Source organism: Convolutriloba macropyga, chromosome 9 (genome assembly GCF_964194025.1).
Source record: "Convolutriloba macropyga chromosome 9, txConMacr16.3, whole genome shotgun sequence".
NCBI classification, from domain to species: Eukaryota; Metazoa; Xenacoelomorpha; order Acoela; family Convolutidae; genus Convolutriloba; species Convolutriloba macropyga.
Window position 1 is genome coordinate 45,258,092 of NC_134476.1, and position 22,312 is coordinate 45,280,403.

Consider the following 22,312-nt stretch of genomic DNA (forward strand, 5'->3'; position numbering starts at 1 on the left):
GTTTTTCGTTGCGCGCATAATTAGATAAGAAAGGCTAATAGGTTTTTTCTTTGTCAAATAATTTAAAATTTTATCAGAGCTGGTCCTGGCTTCTTATTAATATATGCATATACATTTAAAATATACGCTTTCTATAAATTTATAGTATATATATCGTAGGATATAGGAAACCACTCTAAATGATTTGCTTGTAAATAGTTTCTACAACGAAATCTTTTGTGAAATTGTGGAATCCCATTTTCCTGACTGAAAATAGAAAACAGGCCATTCTATTTGAGTTCCAAAAAATAACGAAAACAATAGTGTCATTTAATTCTTACAAATCTAAGAAATCTATTCTAATTCGGACACTGTGATAGAATCTTCGATAGGAATCCACATTAACCTCGCGGCAATTGAAAATTAGTGCCCATTTATATTTTAAGCAAAGGCCAGTGTGTGATTGCGGTTATAAGTGTGCAAAAAATATTCTTTCCCTATAATGTTTCCATGACAAGCGTTAAACACTATTTTTTTGTTAAATTTTAACAAGATAAGCTCTTAATATATGCCTTTCAGGGAATTACAAAGTAGCCCATTCACATTATACTCTCCCTAAGAGAAAACTCGTGAAAACTATAAAAAGTGAATGGCTTTGAAGTGTTAGTTTTCAAATTCGGAGACCATGTTAACCGAATTATTTTCTCTTTCCTTACGCGCCAACAATATCTCGACAATTCCAATAATGAGTGGGTTAAAGAATCATTCAAAATGCATCAATAAGCATGCTTTTAAGAACTGGATCAGACAAAAACTGAAATTGGAAGAAACTCATTTGCAGTTCTAGTTTCTGTGCTCTCTATTATAACTATAATTTCATTTGGTGGATTTTGAGTCTATTGATGGAGTTGGCACTGTTCCTCCTGTCCTGTTAGTGTTTCTAGTTGGGGTAGAGTAGTGGGGGAGTGGTGGCTTTCCTCCTGTATTGGGATTTTTTGTTTGTTGGTGTTGTTGTGAGGGATGGTGAGGTTGATTGTTGTGCATATGGGTGTCTGCTGTGTCTTCCTGTTGCATTGAGGCTACTCGAGATAGAAACTGAAATGAAACACTTTTCAACAATGTTCATGTCGATACAATTCGACCGCTTTCTTATGATAATCTTTTTTACAAAAAAAACCGTCGACTTACAAAAAAACGTATTCGATTAATAAGCGACATCGGATTATTAGAATCGCGGATAACAAAAATTGCACATGAAATGCCTATACAGCAGCCACTCAAAATAACATTCTACACATTTATTTGTACTTGAACCAAAATGTAATGCTCAATTTTTACTGGACTATAAAAACGCCTCATCAGACAAAACAAGGATGCTCGTTAATGTGCGTTCGCACATGATGTTCCGACCCGAGGTCATCTACATTTTTGACTTAATTGTCAACCTAATTATGAGATAATTAAAAATTGATGCTTGACTTTTAAAAAACTTTAAATTTCGTTACAAAACCGAACTATTAATTGAATTGCATAATACCATGCCGCAGTAAAGCGCTCAAAAGATCTGCCAATAAAAGGACTATGAGAAAAAACAAGCACCAAAATAAGTAAACACAAATTTTTTTCAGCGAATGTGCTAAAAGCAGAGAAAGAGAAAAACAAACATTTATGAAAACGCATATTGTCCAACAAACAAAGCATGACTTACAATATGACCAAAGAATAAAAACCTCTCAAAGCTGACAAAAAGAACTTTAATACTATTCGCTAAAAATTGATTACATTGAGCAACCTCATTCATTCAATCCTCAGTTAGAAGCCTATGAGACCAGTCAGCATGTTACGTTTTCAGAAAGAATTAAATGGCAAAAATAGCAAATTCAAAAAAATTTGAGCAAGAAAAGTGTCAAAGCCAATAAAAATAAGAAAATTTTGGTTAAAATTTTTTCCAATCCCACAAAAATTTTTAGCAGCAATGGGGTTCTTCTTTTTTTAACAAATAAATAGAAAATAAAACCACAAGCCAGATCCATTTCAGTTGCAATAGAAATTATGGAGGTCCTGTTATTACTGGGATTGACTTACAGTTCACGAAATTTAATTTAAGATTGGATAAAGCCCAAAAAAGTTCTTAACAGCCTTAAAATCTTAACAGCCTTTAATTTCAAGAGCTTTCAACGGAAGTAAAAAAAATACCATAATATATACTTCGATGGATAGACATGGATGTTTGTCATCAACATGTTATCAATAAGTCACCAATACATGTCCTACGATTTTGAAAACAACAACAAAACACACACAAAAACCAAAAAATTGCAGCAGAATTTTGAGAAGAAAGTGTCAAAGCCATTTAAACCATAATTTTTTCTCTGAAAACGTTACCTATGATCCTTTGGACGTCTGTTTTGAGCCAATGGGAACTGCCAATACGAAGATAATGAGATAAGATTTCAAAAGGAAACAAAATTACAAAAAAAAGTCAAATGTTTTTTTTTGATGAAATTAGAAAAACTCGCGTTATCGAAGTCAAAAAACCGATAGTTAGCAGATAAAACCGCTTGCGAGATTTTTGTAATTGCAATTAAAGGGAATGGGGTCCTTTAATTATTGAGACTGACTTACAGTTCAAGAAAATAAGTTTGATAGTGGTTGGTGTCCAAAAAACTTTTTAAATGTCTTAAGAGCCATTAAATTCAATAACTCTCAACTGAAGTCAATAAATACGGAAAAGTTTGCCTTAATAAAGAGATAAGGATGTTGTTATTCTTATGTCATCAGTAGGACAATAAAATAGGTCTTATGATTTTGAAAACAACAACAGAAGCAGGCAAAAACCAAAATTTAAGCGGAAAAATACAAGAACCGCTTACCACATTGATTTTGGTTGCAGTAAAAAGAAAAGGGTTCCTGTCATTACTAAGACTGACATACTATTCTCGAAAGTTAGTTTAATATCGGTTAATCAAAAAAATATTTTGGAAAAATTATTATTTAAAGTCTTGACAGCCCTTAGCTGTCCCCTCAAAGCGCTATATAGGTTTATCTATTGCACATAAGAAAGCCAATTGAATTTTTAGATGGCAAATCTGTGCAATAGGACTCCTGAAAATAAGTAAAACCTAAAAAACAAGATCAAATTTTCATTAAAATTTTCGAAAACACAGATTCGAATAGAAAAACAAAACATGAGTGATTCCTTGAAAACGAATATTTTGTTCATTGGGTATCAGTTGACTAAAAATTAGGTTTCACTTTTACAGAATCTCGATATGAAAAGTGACTAGTCTCTTAGTGATTAAAAAGACAATAATAAATAGGAAAATTTTCTGAAAAAACAGCACTCAAATTGAACTCGAGTTTTTTTGTAGTAAAATTCCTCACGAGACCAGAACTAGCCTTTTAATCGATCCACTGGTAACACAAATTTGTTTCGTTTTGTAGCATGGAAAATAATTTCGTAAACATTTTTTTTATAGAAAAGCCTTAATTTGAACAAAAATTACGCTAACTTGAAGAAAATCATGATAAAGTGAACAAAATATCACATGTTCACACAAAAATTTAAACCTCGATAACTCCTCGAAAAATACGAAATTCAAAAAAAAAGTCTTTTTAATTTTGAATTCTACGAGCTTTTTAATGATACCACTCACATTTCTCTACGATGAATATATCGATCTACCAAAATTGACTGAACAGAAAAAACCCATTTGAGTATATAGTTCCTCCCCCCCCCCCCCCCCCACAAGAGGGGTCGGAACAAAAATCTAAAAGGTTATCAACATTTTTTTCAAATTTTAGCTTCTTGAGCGATTTAATAGTTTTCAGTGTTTTTATCATAGAGTGCTGCTAACATAGCATATTTTAGCCATTTATCGAGGCCAATGAACTTTTCGAACTGAGAATGCGTTTCAAAAAATTTGACTATTTTGACTTTGTCTGTTTCATGCTCTTTATGATTTTAACCAAAATTTGATAAATTGAAAACCGGTCATCCCCCCCCCCAAAAAAAAAATTACCACAGTTTTTGGCAAGTTGTTTCAAGTGGGGTGAGGACTATGTCCAGACTCAGGCGCGGGTGTGAGAGTGCACTATATTGAGTCTTTGTTAATGTGAGTTTTGAGGTTGTCTAGCTTACATCTGGTACTGGGTTCCCCTTGTGTCTCATGAACTTGATGAACTCCTTGGCCCCGTGCATACTACTTAGTTCACTGTCCAGTGCCACACTTCTCCTCTTCGCCTCAGAGAACACTCCCTCCTTATGGTTAGGGTCACTGATATCCTACACATAATTACAAATGACCTTCTAATACATAACACGTGTCTCGACAACAAATTGTATCCATTATTCTGACAGAGTAAGTGATATAAGTATATTAAAGCAATATGCAATATCTTTAAAAAGTGCAAATATTCGTATAAAATTGAAAATAAATAAAACAGAAAACATTAATAATTCCTTTGAGTATGGACTATAAAATACAGAATATAGTTTAAAGGCAATGTAGTGTTAAGAAGTATAAATGAAACAAACGTCACATATTGGGAAAATATAAAATTGTATTAAATTTACGATGTGTTAAAAGATCGACAAATTAAGAGAGATGAATTATAATTATGAGAAAAATTTTTAAAAAGGCTAATTCTACAATTAACATTTCCGAGAAAAAAAAGTTTTAAAAAATGCTAATCCTCCAATTATCATATCTTAGAAGAATAAATGACGCCCTAAAACAAAGCCAAATAAAGATTGAACTTGAAAGATTTGAGAATAGAATTCAATTCAGAAAACGTTGTGTCTTTTAGAAACTTATTCCAGAAATGATTTTTTATTGTAGTTTTGAGAGCCCGGTTTTTAGGGATATTCCGCCTCAAGGCGAGATCTAAACCGTTATACCAGTCAATTGCTTCTTTTGAAAAGAAGTTTTGCATTATATTTGTTTTTTGGTTTGCTCCAAATGACAGCTTGTTTGTACGGTCATTCATTTTAGCACTTAGGGTGGCTAACTTAAGTTCAACGAAAGGTGATAGATCTGCTTTTAGAAGCTTTATAAAATGCATATTAAACCGATACTTTATGAGGTATTCTACCGGTAAGATTTTGTGTTTGATCTACAGATCACTGGTCCTGTCAAAACTGGTTCTATTGAAAAACGCTTTTATCCCCCAGTTCAGTTGTTTATTTTGAGTAACTCGAAGTGATTTTTTAAGACCTGAGAATAGAACAATTGGGCAATGCAGATGACTTAAAACAAGAGCGTTAGGGCAGATCCAGTTTTTTCTGGAAATATATGTTTGATGGAGTAAACGACCTTTATGCCAACAGCCATTTTTCTTGGAACATTTTTCATTTCTTTATCGAAGGAAAGATTACAGTCAATATGAACTCCCAAGTATTTCAAAACTTTTTTTCGCGAGAACTGTATATCCATTAACAACTATTTCTTCAATTTTGTTCCTTTTAGGGGCTCCAAAAATAATGAATTCGGTTTTACTTTCATTTACAATTAACTCATTTTCTTTGAAAAAGAGAATGAGTTTAGCAATACTTTTCTCAAGATGTAATTTTGAATCAGAAATTGTTTTTCCACTGCAAAAGATGAAAGTACCGTTAGCGTACCGGATTGTAATAGAAGTCACTTCAGTATCAGCTTTCATATCATTTACATATATGCTTGAATGCAGTGGGCCTAGCAAAGTACCTTGCGGTATTCCACGGTTAAGTGCTATCCAATTTGAACCATACTTTGAGAATTTGACTTTTTGAACACGGTTTTCTGGATAAAATTTTAGAATTGTATTTGCTTGTTCACTAAAAGTTTAGTTTTGTGTAGAAGAGTAGGATCTGACATCGAATCAAAAGCTTTTGGTAGCTCTAAAAAAGCTCTTGCAAGGATGTTTTTTTTAATATCATATCTGATTTTTTCAGTGCAATATAAAACAGCATCTGTAGTTCACATTTTTTTTCTATATCCAAACTTTGCTGTTGCAAGCAACTTATTCTTCTCTAAATAAGCTAATATTTGATCTCGAAGAAGGATTTCGAAAATTTTAGCCAGAGCTCCAGTAAGCGAAATTGGTCGACAATTTATCGCATCTTCAGGATTATCATTTTTGAAGAGAAGCAACACGTGGGCACGCTTAAGGTCGTTAGGAAAAAATTTTTCAGTTAAAATACGGTTAAGCAAAAAACAGAGGGGTTCAGCTATGTGTTCTCTAGCATCTTTTAAAGCCGAAGCTGGAATGAGTGATGAAACCAACGGTTTTTCATTTTTTGAATTGTTGAATACATCGAAAATCTCCTTGGTTGTCGTATACCTGAAAATAACTTTGATAATGTGGCGTGCCGCATTAATACAGAATTGATGCTGTTCTTTTTAAACCAAATATTCACCTAACGCTGAAAATTTATATTTAAGAAGATTGGCAATATCATTTCCATATCAAAATCGTTCCAAAACAGTTTCTAAGTCTTGGTATTCTGTTTGTGTATTTTCACTGTTTCTGATTTCGTTGAGAGAATTACAGCTTTCTTTTGCATTTTTTAAGTTTTGAAAGACATCTAGCAGATGTTTTTCAATTTTCTGCTTCAAAACCTTTTTGTTGTTATTATTTGTGTCTTTGCAAACAAATTGAAAATTTTTTCCTGTATTTTTTGATATCCATTGTTGATGTAGTGTTAGTTTAGACTTGTCATGTCGTATTAAGACGGTCTTTTCTCAAGCCCTCTTTTTAATTATCGTTTCCAATGACTAACAGAAGTTTTTATACATGATTTCAAGATTTTCTGATTAACAAAGGGATCTCCAATTTATCTTTCCAGCATCTAGGGAAAAAGCATTTTTAGAGTACTTGGTTTTTATCAAACACAATTTTTTTGATAATTTCTATTTTATTCTTATCGGTTTCACCAATTAAATTAAATTTGGCTAAGTGATCAATTTTGCGAATCGAGTCTAGTGTCTGGGAGCTTAGAAAAATTTTGAATATAACATAGTCTATTAGCGACTTCGTCCTTGATGTTTCTCTGGTTGCTAAAATTGAATCTGAATTCAGTAAACCGTACGGCAGGATCAGAGTTTCTAGAAGATTTCTTTCATTGCAACTAAGTAATCAAGTTTGTAGTCACCTAGTGGAAAAAATTTTCTATTTTCAGTCGCTGCTCAATCTAAACCCGTGGATAATTTTTCCTAAAACATTATTATTATATGTTTTTATGGGACATCAAGCCAAATTTATCAACGCTGGCTTTTTGTTTATTTTACACTCTACCCAAATACTTTCAAAATGGTCTTTTGACATTGTCTCTAGGTCATTTCATGATTTTGGATGAAATTTTTTCGGGACAAACAAAAGAACACCACCGCCTTTATTTTTCTCTTGAAGATCAGTACGTCGGTGGCATCTGAAGGAATTTAAGTATTCTGAGTGTATCGACCAAAACGAAATACCGTTAACTGAGTTCAACCACGTTTCTGAAAATCCCGATATACAAATGTCACCTAGGTCAGATAGAAAATTCTTAAGGAGCAACCTTTGTTCGAGCACACTTTGACAGTTTTCATGTAAAAAAAATACTTGATCGTTGTATTTTTTCATTAACGTGGTTAACTTTGTGTAATTGACAGGTGGCCCTGATTTTAATTGTACGTCACCTGACAAGAACAGAAGAAATCTAATGACAACCAAGGAGTAAAGAAAATTCCTTAACAGGCAGGTAAAATTGATCTTCTTTTTTATAATATGCATTATTATTAGACATGCACGATGGCATCCTCTCATAATTTATTGGTGTAGTAGTTAAGACCAAGTTCTTTTTTGATGCGATTACACACAAAATAAGAAGCATAATAATGTGGAACAGAAGCTTCATTTTGAAACAACACAAATAAAACCAGACAAATGAAATTAAGAAAGTTTAGCAAAACAATTATCTCGACTAGTATTGACCTCTGATATAATTGTAACTCTGTTTCCAATTATTGCGGTATTTTGGGTACTGATTTGAATTACGTTGGTTGTTTTTCAGAGCTATTAATTTATTAGATGAGTGAAGCAGTTGAGAAAGCACATAATTTTTTAAAAAAGGGACGCCTTGTTTGTAATAGAATTGCAAATCTTCATAATACAAACTATCATCGCTTGGCATGGCTTTCATGAGGTTGTACACATTCGCAACTTTGTAACTTTTGTCACCTGCGAATGCTTTTATTTAATCATTAAAAAGTTTAATGCGCTCACTAATATGTTAGTTTTTTGCAGCTTACGAATTAGTGACACCTACATCAGTACAATATTCTCAAGAGATAGCGTGTTTCTTGCTAAATCGATCAAATTTGTATACTTCTCAAACAACTCGTCAATGTTTTTATGTTTTTCTTTCAGAATTGAATTCGTCCCGTCCTGAATGAGAACTGTTTCGACCACTGTTTTGGGCTATTGTTTTACAACATTAATTTTTTCACAGGTTGCTGAGCCTCGATAATCATATACGCAGATATGTTCTGGTATCGTACTATCCCTAACCAAAGTTTTCACCAGACTGCTTCTAATAACAAGATTTTATGTTTTTGTGGGGACTTCTTTTGGCTCAAAACGTCTTACACGAACGTCTTGAATGATGGAGGGGTTATATGGGTTCGAAATTTTACCTGATCCCTTTGGATCATCATTTGACTGCTTTTTTAGCAAAAATTGACTTGCCGAAATAAGAAACTCTTTGATAGTTGAGTCTTCTTCTCCAACTTTTTTAAATAAATATACACAAATTTGGTACAATTCATTTTTAATATTCGAACTGAAATCCTCCCTGTTTATCATGTTTCTTAATTAGGATCTGTCAAAGTTGTTAAAAGTATCAGATAAAAGTTATAAGACTTAAGAACGAGATAATGAAAAGCTAAAATCTGTTTCAATTTGTCTTTTTTCTTTAAGAACACATGAACAAAGCAAGGTCAACTGTTCGAAACGAGGGACTGCGCTTTTTTGAGAGATTGCGCCATATAAATTAACCTTCATTGTTTCTAGATATAACTTAACTTCATTACGCCTGAATAAACTTTATTAAAATTACGCACGTTGTGGATACCTACAAACCAATTAAAAACAACTCATAATTTTCAGGTAACAACAAAGTTAATTGAGGATTGGACAAAGTCCTTTAGAAGATCTGGCTGGCATGAACCGAGTGGAATTGCGAGACATGGGGCGGATTTTTGGATATACTTTACTATTTGCACGAAACACGAAAGTTGCCAGTTTTTAATTCTGGCACGAAATATAAGTTAACGTGGCATTCTAGAATATGTCAGTTCAGAAATCTGGCGTCTTAAAGTTTTCATATGAGTGTATCAATATAAGTTAACTTGGCATAGACAGGTTCAGAATCGTTTGGAAACGACATAATGATTATTTATATGTTCTCTCCTGCATCCATGTTTATCTATTGGTCATTTTACAATTCTCCAGTAGATTCAGAACAAATTTGCGATGCTGTAAATCCTTCAACGGATCAGATAACATCAGGTAGCCTATATAAAATGTTTGTCAGTTGATGATTTTTTAATTGATATGTACTGACCTCTCCTGGCTTGAGGACTTTCCACTGTTTGGGTTTGAGATACCATGCCCCATATCTGACAGCCTTGGTTGGCTTTGTGTGCACATATCCAGCATTTAACTGAAACAGATATTATGCGTTTAGTACTTCATGGCAAATGTTTTTGTAATCGAAAGCGATTTGACATACTTGTAATATTCATACAATATTGCATGAAATATGAACGTAATTGAAGAATGTATCATTGTGGAAATGATTATAACGACGAAATTATTATCGAACCATATCACAGTTCGATGTCTGCACAAAAACTTGTCGATAATATTAGAGATAGCCTGGAAGCTCCCGGAAAGGATCCGAAGTTGAACTTAAACAAGACCTCAGGAAACTACGCATCTAAAACAGAAACAAAGGAGATAGGCTAAGCTTTTCAAAAATTAAGGGCGTCATGATATCCTTGATCGAAACAGAATTAAACAGAATTAGTACAAAAACGAGAATTGGGCATGTCGGCATTTAGGGCGTGGATCGACCTTTAGTCTTTGTGCTCAATTCCTATATTTACCATTCCTTAAAATGCTATCTTTCGAGATCCGTCAAAAATGTAAGAAAGTTCTGCCAAGACTTGCATGATAATCCAAGAAGTCAACAGGATTGGGCAAGTTTTTGTATAGCACCGTTAGAACAACACAGCAAGACCAAAAAAGGTGCAATCCGACTCTGGTCTTACCTCAGATAGAACTGATGTCTGTTTGCCAAACTATTTTGAATATTCAGTGGCATAGGGCCATCTTACTTTCTTTGTATTTTTTTTTTACTTTTTTACGGTTTCAAACCTTTAGCTTCCGAGATGAAATTTAAGCTGCCGCATCTCTAAGAAAACAAAAACGGCAATTAAAGAATTTAAGTTTCAAATCAGTGGGTTTTTTGTCTTCAAAGTGGCGCTTCAATTTCCTACGAATTAGATTTCAGCCCCTTAAAAAAGCAAAAACTGTTAAATTTATGAAAGATGTTTTCCTCACCTGAAATGGTTTATCTGACTGATAATAACTTTCTGAGGTTGTAAAAACATCAATTAAGAAAGTTTTTGATGAGCAGTTTAGTGATTCAAACACTAAATTGTATGATGCGAAAATTTGCCGATTGTTATTGTTTCAGAAATGTAGCAAAAATAGATTCTAACAGTGTCAACGCTACTATTGGTACTGACAGAAACAAGTTTACTATTAAGAGAACATAAAAACGCACAAGTGCGCTGTAACGTTTATGATTTACTAGTTTTCTTTGATGTACTTGAATTTGCAAATGTCCAACTTTTGATTATCGTTTGAATCTCGAGCAGATAAAGAAGCTCTGAAGCTCCGGAACTTTTTGTGGTCCTACCGTAAGAACCTTTGTAGCCTCTGGGATTATGGTTCGAAAGTATAACCAACAAAAGACCACCAGGCCCATGTTATACTGTGAGCAACGACATTTCTTAGCCACATCAGGTTGCAACACTGCGCAGTTAGGATATTATGAGCTAGATCCTTTTGTCACACTAAGATTTAAATGGACATGATTTAGGCGACCGATGGAACCTGCTAAATCAAGTCTCAACTTGTCGGCTTGTATGCTTTCTACTTACCATATAGGTTTCTGTTATATGCCGGAAAGAATATAGTTATGTACAATTAGAGGGTAAAATTCCTGGTGACCGGACAATAGATCGAAAGGCCAACAGATCGAAAACAGAAAAATTGGGACAATAGATCGAAAACTAATCTCAATTCTTATTGGCTCAAATTAAGCATGAATTGCGAGCTGCAATAAAGTTACCACATTATGACCATGCCTCGCTAGCCATGGCCATGCCTTATCGGCCCGTCGGACTTGATATGAATCTATCACAACTGAACAAAATATCACAATAGAACATGTTATATGCTGTATAATAAATGAGCGCTCAAATCTGATTGGTCAATACGCAATTTAAATAGTTTAATTTTCGATCTTTTGTCCTAATTTTCGCTTCCGATCTGCTGTCTTTCGATCTCTTGTCCTAGCACCCATTTGCAAATATTTAATTATGAATATTACAATAAAAAATTATAATTGCTGTTTACCTTTATAATTGTCTGTTCTACAATCGGGATATAAATGGAAGCCAAGTTCTCTAAAGTACTACTTACTCTCTGATAACTGAAAAATAAATTAAAATTGCTGCTATTATTAAAACAAAACGAACAAAATCTGAGTTCAACATATGAACTTAAGAGCTGTTCTTCTGTTTTTCTTGATTTGCACAGTTGCTCGTTAGAAACTTCGTTGTATTAAAAATATAAGCTATTTTGTAACAGCATTTATGTCGTCTACATTTCTTTTTACATCATTTTGTTTCTTTATACCCATGCAAACTCAATTTGAAAATAAACGTCGATTTTTTTTGCTATTTTTGAAAGAGAAAATTCTTTACAAAGCAAGAAAAATGGTGATAATAATTGTTCAATTGCTTTGAGAGGTAGCTTCCTGTTTCCTATTTATTATCGCCCCCCCCCCCCCGCTCGTAAATGTATAATAATGGGGGCTATCATGTCATAGGGGCAAAAAATTTATGGTGGCTATGAGGGGAAAAAATTTTATACTGCAGGAAGCCGTATGTTGGCACCACGACCGAGCAGAATCACTGGTTTTCAGATAAACAGAAAAAAGAACAAGCAGACTCGCAGAAAAAAAGTCTGTAACTTAGAATTTGGCAGAACTCAAAACTGAATAACTATACAAGTTGGGACTGAAAGTTTGTCTACCCCAAAGGTAATGGACAAGTGGTTGGGATAACATCTAGGCGATACTTAGATTCAAGAAACCGAATGCCATTTACAAGGATGTTAGTGCTTCTACTGTGCTTCGTAACTTTGAACTTTGACAAGTGGTCTGTGACTGGGAGTGATTAACGTACGGGAGCGCAAACAGGAACGATCTCAAATTTCTACTTGTTAGTGTTTCACTCATGTGAACTCTTAGATGTTAGTAATAGTCAGTAGTCAGAGGTCATATATATATATATATATATATATATATATATATATATATATATATATACAGAAAAACGGCCAAATGTCTAGCAGATAAAAATAATGCCTGAAGCAGTCGAAGTATTTTGCGAAGTAAGTTGACATTTAATGTCAAAATTGACTTTTATCAACCAATCAATCATAAGTAAACATTATGTTATAAATGCTTTTTAAGTAAAATTTACTTTAATTGGATTGTTTGAAGTGTACTGTAATTGTATTTCGAACCATTAGAAATTAATACAATGAGCAGTTGGCTTGTTTTGACTACACTTTGATTCCTATTCGTTTTGATTTTTTCTTGTTAAATTTTCTGTAATTTCCATAAAATTCAGTATTAATCATATGGCTGACGGCTTACAAAGTTGAGTACGAAATTGATCATGGTTGTATCAATAAGGATATTCTCAACCTCAATCAAACTTTAAAAACTAAACGATCAAGCTTTTTGGACAATTGGAATTCGAATAAAGAACCATGTCGTCGTAAAACGCGAGAACCAGGGTATGAAGATTGGCTTCTGCTTCAATTCTTGAGCTGCTGCAGCACTATGGTAAACAAAAAACAATCATAAGAATCATTCTCTGTTATTCTAGTAGCGTGATCTTTCTCATAGTTCTGTTCAATTCTTAGAAAAAAAATGTTTCCCAATTTTTCGAATGGAACTTGTTCAGCACGATTTGTAAATTTTTTCTCATTGGAGCTCGACTGCGGTTCTTGGGATGATTGCAGGTAGAATATGTCTTCCTGCTGCTTTGCAGTTTTCTAATAAAGTCAAACTTTGGCCGTACCTTAAGTTTTTCATTGGCTACTTCAAAAATTGACCTTTTAGGCGCATAATATGTAATTTTAAATAAAAATTGTACTTTGTTAAACTTTGCTAAAACAAAATGTCAGCCAAAAACATCAATTAATCGTTTTCACGTGGGTTACTTTTACTTGATTGCTCATAACAAAAATGTTGCCAAATATTAGACGGACTTATTTGCCTTAGAGTATTCTTTCAATCAGAGTTCACTAAATGTCGCCTGAACTTTAACGAAAACTGGACAGCTGTATACAATTTTAGTTTACGTTTTTAGACTACGCTGCTTTCAACGTCTATATGCACATACTTGATTCAATCTCAACTTTGGTTTATTTGTCTAACAGTAATTTTGATTGAGTTGAATAAGTTTTTAAAAAATGTAATGAAGATAAGCTAATAAGTTAACTATAAGTAATATTGTCAGCATAGAGATTCTCATAATAATTTTTGAAAAGATAGAAACTGGTGAGCTATCAGTCAGCAACAGAACGGTAAAGCGTTTTATTTATTACTCTTTAGTAAAAAAAAAACATAAAAAAGAGATTAAACAGAACAACTTTAGTGAAAAAAAAAATAATTGAAAACCTATGAACACAAATAATTCCATTTTTTTAAACAAATTATACAAATCAATCTATCCGATACAACAATGTGTTGAAATACAGAAGTTTAGATTCATTCAAAATTTCTGTTTTTTTAAAAAAAAAGATTCACAACAGGTTCATTCGACAGCTATTCACCTTTTTCATGCTGACTTATTTGCGCGAAGTTGGGTACTGTTTTTAAGTACTTCAATTTTTTCCAGGATAACTATAATACAAACCGTTAATTGTTTAACAGAGCACATCTCACTGAAAATATGTTTCAGGTTGTTCGACCCAAAATGATTCCAAAAATAGTTGCATTTGCTGCTCTTTGTCTGGTACTGATCGAGGCCGAATTCCCATATAAATACAGGTTGAGGCTTTGTAAGATTTTCAAGCGATATCTCTTTTGCTGACGTTACTTTGTTTCTTTATCTCAATGGAGATTACAGTTACATCCCACCATTTAGCTTAAAAAGCGTCAATCGAAAAACGAGGAAAAAATTGTTCGACGAAAGTTTTCAAAGGGTTTTGTAAAAAAAAATGCTTTCAGCTTTGTAATTCAGATAAACATAAATATCATAGCTTTCATAACCAGGCGTGATTTAAACAAATTTGGCCATATTTTTAGTAGCCACAAAAATTACGATACGGTCGCAGACCGAAATGACTTATTAAATTTTTTCTAAAAATTTTATATGATATTGACCCGGGACTGAGTGTACTAGGTTTGAACAAACATCTCAACCTGTAGCAGACGTGCTGATCTGGACAATCCAATCAGAAGGCGGGGATTCCTGCCCAATGATTGGATGAATAAAAGGGGTCCGAATGATTGCAGCACGGACGACGATTGTGGCGAATATGGTCGATGTTTCGATACCGGATGTTTGTATAGTGATGAGTTTAAAAGGCAACCAGAATGTTCAACACACGAAGAGTGTGGTAAATAGAAATTGTTTTTCAATCATTTTAATATTTCATTTTTTCTAAAATTTAATTTCTTATCATTTTAATTTCATTTTCTTTTCACATAATTTCTTTAATTTCATTATTTTAAGTTCATTTTTTATTTGCAAATAAAATTACAACTTAATGCATTTACAAAAAAAATGTAACAATTTGCAAATTAAGGCCAAGGTTTGCAAAGTATCGCGAATAAATTGCAATAATTTGCAAACTAAAGCCAATTTTTTTTTCAAACTGATGAACTATTAGACTACTTTTAACAAACAAGTTTGTACTTTTTTACAATTAATTTGTTTGTGTTTGACTAGGGAAATACGGAGCCTGCTACAGTAACCAGTGTGTCTACTATGGGAGTAGAAAGAGACAGCAGGTCGAGTGTGATGTGACTCTGGGCTGTGAGGACGACAGCTACCTTTGTATACAGGGAACATGCGTACATTGGACTCAGGCCTAACCCAAAGAGCTCTGACTCACGAACAAAATCAGTCGCTTTCATCAAAAATCTTTTGCTCAGAAGAACGGAAACAATTTGATTCAAACCCAACATTGAAACTTGTAAATTGTGTAATTTCGTTTTTTATTAAATTAGTAAATTAGTTCTTTTTTCGTTTAGTAAACTACCCATTAAATTTCGTATATTTATTTTTTAACCGTCGTGATTTGCTAGTTTTGAATTTAATTTCTAACGCTTGTGTTTTTCTAACGTTTGTTATAGAATCCACCAACTATCACTCTTGATAGGTTGATATAAGATAAATGATTTTGAGTTAATAACGAAATATACTTTATTACCCTTACCTCCCGATAGTTGAGCAGACCTAGCAAGAAGCAGAAAAAATTAGGGGTAGGAAAGCTTCGAAGGATAAAAAAGCTTTGGTAACTTAGTTTCTTCAAACGTTACAAATACCAGGCTTTGTCGCCTCCTAAAATGTTCTCTTCATGTAAAAGTAGTCATACATTCTTAAACATTATCCCACTGCAGCAAATCAAAGATCACTGAAATTAAACTACTAAACTGTAAAAAATCTGACAAAAATTCGGTAATGTGTGTTCGCACAGATTGTTCCAACAATTCAAAAGATACACAATTAGTGTCATTAAAAAAATGAAAAGCCCTTGATAATTTGATAATGACTCAGTTCAGATTAAAAATAAACCTTGCCTTGTGGGATTGTTCACCAATAGCTGTGTACTAATTTGGCGGTCTGCAGATTTCCAAAATCACTACAGTACATTTTGTTTAAAAAATGGACATCAGCTTCAAATAATTTGCGATTTATTTCGAGTCGTCCCTTGCCGCCATTTATATAACGAAAATTTTCCTTTTCTCTAAAAAACTTTTTAAAAAAATTAAAAAATATTAATAAAAATTGATTAATAAAGAAAAAACAAAATAAATAACTAAAGAAGCTAAGAAAGAACGAGAGAACAGTTTTTGTAAAAACATATTTAGTCTCGCAGCTTCTGTAAAAAATTTTTCAAATTATGATTCACTTTTGCTGCGAACTAGCGACTAAGTTATTACTCTTATTAGATGTTACGCTAATAATGCAAATGAAATAAGAGTAAAAGCCGTTTTAAGAAATTAATTATATTGGTACTTAAAACAAAATTGTTTAAATTGTCACCAAAACTTATTATTGTAATTTAAAAGCCACTTCATTTTATTGCTTGCAATAAAGGACAAATTTTTAGTGGACTTAGATAATTCCTTCAATATGAGATTGTATGAAGTTTAAAAAACTTTTTTTTCTAATAAAAAATTTGTTGTATTTTGTTTGTAGTTGCAGCAAAACGATTTCATGTCTTTAGAACACATCATTTGTCCGCACCATGACAACTGTAAACAGTTAAACTTGCGTTTCATTGGGGCTTAACTAATTTGATTAATATTTTTGACTTTGAAAAAAAGGGGATACTTTCTTGGAGGTTTTTTCTTTGTTTAGGTAAGTTTTGTTGTATAATTTGCTGGCTCAAGTTCAGGATCAATTAAGTTTAGTTGCTTTTCATTTAACGTTTATGATAAGATTTTTAATTCTCTGCCCTCAGACCAGAGCATTTTTTTGAAATTGGGGCTCTCTTCGATAAAGATAGCGTGCACAGCTTAAAAAGGTCTCTATTAAGATAAATTCGGGCCTCATTTGCATTTAAGAAATCCCAAATTTGAAAATCCTTTTCAACAATTGATTTAGGTGAGCATTTAAACCATTTTTGTTCTCTCAGAATTGGCTACGGAAAAAATTAAAGCTGAGACAAAGTATATAAACCTCATTTCATTGGATACGGAACAAAATTTTTCCGTGCAAATATAAAGTAACCACAAAACCAAGTTAAAGATGACGCAATGTGTTTAAATTTTGACTTAACCCACTCTTCTTTGCAGTAAAAACAGAATCGTAACATCAACGAATTAACATGTTAGAGAGTCCGATGAAAAAATCAGCACGTGCAATGTTAAACTTTGCTTTAATTACATAATTAGCTAAATTATTTTGACTCTGTGACCCTAACACTGTTCTAAGCTTTGGTAAGGCAAAAGCAGATCTTTCCCGCTTGAGCCGAAGATTATGACATTTGCGTGCCCGGGTCGAATGTCCTCCCTAAAATCCTCCCATTTTGATGTAAGATTGGGGGGGTAATTTGTCTATGGGGGTAAATTGATGTAAGAGTGCGGGGGAATTTGTTCAGAGGGGGTAAAATGATGTAAGAGTTGGGCTGCAATGGGAGGACTTTTGAGGAATTACCCCCTGACTGAAATTGCCATGTAAGAGTGGGCTGCAACGGGCTGCAATGGGAGGACTTTCCAGAAATTACCCCCCCCCCCGGACTGAAATTGCCATGTAAGAGTGCGCTGCAATGAGAGGACTTTTCAGGATTTACCCCCTGACTGAAATTGCCATGTAAAAGTGGGCTGCAATGGGCTGCAATGGGAGGACATTTCAGGAATTACCCCCTGACTGAAATTGCCATGTAAAAGTGGGCTGCAATGGGCTGCAATGGGAGGACTTTTCAGGAATTACCCCCTGACTGAAATTGCCATGTAAGAGTGGGCTGCAATGGGCTGCAATGGGAGGACTTTTCGGGCATCACCGCCACTGACTAAAATTGCCATGTAAGAGTGAGCTGCAATGGGCTGCAATGGGAGGACTTTACAGGAATTATTCCCCCCCCCCGGACTGAAATTGCCATGTAAGAATGGGCTGAAATGGGCTGCAATGGGAGCACTTTTCAGGAATTAAACCCCCTGACTGAAATTGCGATGTAAGAGTGGGCTGCAATGGGCTGCAATGGGAGGACTTTTTGGGAATTACCCCCACTGACTGAAATTGCCATGTAAGAGTGAGCTGCAATGGGCTGCAATATGAGGACTTTACAGGAAATACCCCCCCCCGGACTGAAATTGCCATGTAAGAGTGGGCTGCAATGGGCTGCAATGGGCTGCAATGGGAGGACTTTTCAGGAATTACCCCCCTGACTCAAATTGCCATGTAAGAGTGGGCTGCAATGGGCTGCAATGGGAGGACTTTTCGGGAATAACCCCCACTGACTGAAATTGCCATGTAAGAGTGAGCTGCAATGGGCTGCAATGGGAGTACTTTACAGGAATTAGCCCCTGACTGAAATTGCCATGTAAGAGTGGGCTGCAATGGGCTGCAATGGGAGGAATTTTTGGGAATTACCGCCACTGACTGAATTTGCCATGTAAGAGTGAGCTGCAATGGGCTGCAATTGGAGGACTTTTCGGGAGTTACCCTCAATGACTGAAAATGCCATGTAAGAGTGAGCTGCAATGGGCTGCAATGGGAGGACTTTTCAGGAATTACCCCCTGACTGAAATTGTCATGTAAGAGTGGGCTGCAATGGGCTGCAATGCGAGGACTTTTCGGGAGTTACCCCCAATGACTGAAATTTCCTTATAAGAGTGAGCTGCAATGGGCTGCAATGGGAGGACTTTTCAGGAATTACCCCCCTGACTCAAATTGCCATGTAAGAGTGGGCTGCAATGGGAGGACTTTTCGGGAATTACCCCCACTGACTAAAATTGCCATGTAAGAGTGAGCTGCAATGGGCTGCAATGGGAGGACTTTTCAGGAATTACCCCCTGACTGAAATTGTCATGTAAGAGTGGGCTGCAATGGGCTGCAATGCGAGGACTTTTCGGGAGTTACCCCCAATGACTGAAAATGCCATGTAAGAGTGAGCTGCAATGGGCTGCAATGGGAGGACTTTTCAGGAATTACCCCCTGACTGAAATTGTCATGTAAGAGTGGGCTGCAATGGGCTGCAATGCGAGGACTTTTCGGGAGTTACCCCCAATGACTGAAATTTCCTTATAAGAGTGAGCTGCAATGGGCTGCAATGGGAGGATTTTATAGGAATTACCCCCCCCCCCCCCCCCCCCGGACTGAAATTGCCAGGTAAGAGTGGGCTGCAATGGGCTGCAATGGGAGGACTTTTCGGGAATAACCCCCACTGACTGAAATTGCCATGTAAGAGTGAGCTGCAATGGGCTGCAATGGGAGTACTTTACAGGAATTAGCCCCTGACTGAAATTGCCATGTAAGAGTGGGCTGCAATGGGCTGCAATGGGAGGAATTTTTGGGAATTACCGCCACTGACTGAATTTGCCATGTAAGAGTGAGCTGCAATGGGCTGCAATTGGAGGACTTTTCGGGAGTTACCCTCAATGACTGAAAATGCCATGTAAGAGTGAGCTGCAATGGGCTGCAATGGGAGGACTTTTCAGGAATTACCCCCTGACTGAAATTGTCATGTAAGAGTGGGCTGCAATGGGCTGCAATGCGAGGACTTTTCGGGAGTTACCCCCAATGACTGAAATTTCCTTATAAGAGTGAGCTGCAATGGGCTGCAATGGGAGGACTTTTCAGGAATTACCCCCCTGACTCAAATTGCCATGTAAGAGTGGGCTGCAATGGGAGGACTTTTCGGGAATTACCCCCACTGACTAAAATTGCCATGTAAAAGTGAGCTGCAATGGGCTGCAATGGGAGGACTTTTCAGGAATTACCCCCTGACTGAAATTGTCATGTAAGAGTGGGCTGCAATGGGCTGCAATGCGAGGACTTTTCGGGAGTTACCCCCAATGACTGAAAATGCCATGTAAGAGTGAGCTGCAATGGGCTGCAATGGGAGGACTTTTCAGGAATTACCCCCTGACTGAAATTGTCATGTAAGAGTGGGCTGCAATGGGCTGCAATGCGAGGACTTTTCGGGAGTTACCCCCAATGACTGAAATTTCCTTATAAGAGTGAGCTGCAATGGGCTGCAATGGGAGGATTTTATAGGAATTACCCCCCCCCCGGACTGAAATTGCCAGGTAAGAGTGGGCTGCAATGGGAGGACTTTTCAGGAATTACCCCCCTGACTCAAATTGCCATGTAAGAGTGGGCTGCAATGGGAGGACTTTTCGGGAATTACCCCCACTGACTAAAATTGCCATGTAAGAGTGAGCTGCAATGGGCTGCAATGGGAGGACTTTACAGGAATTACCCCCTGACTGAAATTGCCATGTAAGAGTGGGCTGCAATGGGCTGCAATGGGAGGACTTTTCAGGAATTACACCACCCTTGACTGAAACTGCCATATAAGAGTGCGCTGCAATGGGCTGCTATGGGAGGATTTTTCAGGAATTACCCCTCTCCCCTGATTGAAAATCAGAGGGGGTAAAATGATGTAAGAGTTGGGTTGCCAAGGGGGTGAAATGGTGGAAGAGTGAGGGGGGTAGTTTGTTCAGAGGGGGTTTGGTGATGTAAGAGTTGGGCTGCGAGGGGGGGGGGGATAAAATGGTGTAATAGTGCGAGGGGGTAATTTTTTCAGAGGGGGTAAACTGATGTAACAGTTGGGCTGCCAAGGGGGGTAAAATGGTGTACGAGTGAGGGGGTAATTTGTTCTGAGGGGTAAAACGATGTAAGAGTGAGGGGGTAAATTGTTGAGACGGGACAATTCTAACAGGTATTATTCATATATATAGACCGTCAAGAGTTGGACAAGCTTTGATGGTCTGGAGGATAAGGCGACACAGCTGAGGGTACAGAGGTTGTGGGTTCAAGACTGGCAGTCTTCAGGTAGGGGGGCTAAAACAATGTAAGATTGAGTGGGTAAAATGATGTAAGAGTTGGGCCGCCAGGGGGGGGGGGTAAAATGATGTAAGAGTTGGGCTGCCAAGGAGGGTAAAATGATGTAAGAGTGGGGCTGCAATGGGAGGATTTTTTAAGAAAATGCAGCTCAAAACTCTTACATCTTTGTGGGCTGCATTGGTCTGCCAAGGGGGGTGAAATGGTGTAAGAATGAGGGGGTAAAAGACAAATTAACCCCTCACTCTTACACCATTTTACCTCCCTTGGCAGCCCAATGTTGCCCAAAAAGACGTAAGAGTTTTGAGCTGCATTTTCCTTAAAAATCCTCCCATTGCAGCCCCACTCTTACATCATTTTTGGCGGAAAAATTCAACCCGGGTGGCAAGTTTTTTGGAAGAGAGTGGTTGTCTGTCAACTTAAGGGAAAATCCTATAAGACACTATAAATTGAGCCAAAGTTTATATATATATATATATATATATATATATATATATACAAGGCGGCTGGGTAATGTGCATCCACATATCAATTTCCGACCCCGCTTATCCACATGAGAACAGATTGAAAAACCCCAAAAATTCAAGAATTTTTCAACAAATTTGTGTAAGAACAAAAATATCGCCTCCAACGCAAATAATTCAGTGGATTAAAAAATGGCCACATTAGAGTGATGAGTTCTGCCATTATTTAGAAAGCGAGGCAAGACGAAAAACAAAATCAAACAACAACAACAAACATTAAATACATCCAAAACTTTATCTCCATTTTTTTAAAACTTTAAAACAAAGTCAAGATAGCGGCAGAAAAAACAGAGAAATTAAAATAACTTGTACTTTACTAGAAAAGATACGGAAACTGTTCATAATAAGGCTCGGTTACAATTAGACAGAGAAGAAAAACAGGAAAGTTAAAAAAATTTGCTTATTTTTGAAAATAAAAACTTCGAAGTAAAGAAAATCAATCATTGCAGATGCCTATATGGGGCATTAGGACCTGTCTTAAATCAATTTTTTTGCGATTACAAAGAGAACAACAAATAGAGTCAATACACAAGAATTCAAATGAAACGTATGAGAAATTGCTGTCAAAGCCGTGATGCCTTTTTTTGCAGATCAAAATTTGTTCAGTTTTGCCTTATTGGAATGTCAATACTGTGGTATGTTACTTCTCATTAATGAGACTAGGTAAAATTATTAAAAAAGCGAAAAACAAGTAAAAATAATAAGTACTTTTGTGTTTTTCGAAACGATTGTTTTCAA

The 22,312-nt window shown here is 35.6% G+C and overlaps 2 protein-coding genes across 4 annotated transcripts in view; one reads left to right on the forward strand and one right to left on the reverse strand.

Moving 5' to 3' along the window:
• Positions 1–782: 782 nt before the first annotated feature.
• LOC142345800 (uncharacterized) overlaps positions 783–22,312 on the reverse strand; it is an 81,873-nt gene continuing 60,343 nt past the window's right edge. For both annotated transcript variants that reach the window (XM_075398165.1, XM_075398163.1), the window contains 3 exons: positions 9,563–9,661; positions 4,121–4,264; positions 783–1,074 (listed from right to left, as the gene is read on the reverse strand). In XM_075398165.1, the coding sequence (XP_075254280.1) occupies positions 856–1,074; positions 4,121–4,264; positions 9,563–9,661 (462 nt within the window). In that variant the 3' untranslated portion in view covers positions 783–855. The remainder of the gene's footprint in view (positions 1,075–4,120; positions 4,265–9,562; positions 9,662–22,312) is intronic.
• Positions 13,674–15,647, forward strand: LOC142345407 (uncharacterized). 2 transcript variants are annotated; one of them, XM_075397457.1, is made up of 4 exons: positions 13,674–13,893; positions 14,271–14,359; positions 14,744–14,931; positions 15,264–15,647. In XM_075397457.1, the coding sequence occupies exons 2-4, from the start codon at positions 14,286–14,288 to the stop codon at positions 15,407–15,409; spliced, it is 408 nt and encodes a 135-aa protein (XP_075253572.1). In that variant the 5' UTR covers positions 13,674–13,893; positions 14,271–14,285; the 3' UTR covers positions 15,410–15,647. The 2 variants fall into 2 exon arrangements, with proteins under 2 accessions (XP_075253572.1, XP_075253571.1); XM_075397456.1 differs by having other exon boundaries at positions 13,675–13,893; positions 14,741–14,931.

Coding starts and splice junctions, on each gene's coding strand:
- LOC142345407 (XM_075397456.1), top strand. CDS start 14,286: ATGATTCCAAAAATAGTTGCATTTGCTGCTCTTTGTCTGGTACTGATC. Junction 14,360..14,740: donor GAATTCCCATATAAATACAG/GTTGAGGCTTTG, acceptor CTCAACCTGTAG/CAGACGTGCTGATCTGGACA. Junction 14,932..15,263: donor TTCAACACACGAAGAGTGTG/GTAAATAGAAAT, acceptor GTGTTTGACTAG/GGAAATACGGAGCCTGCTAC.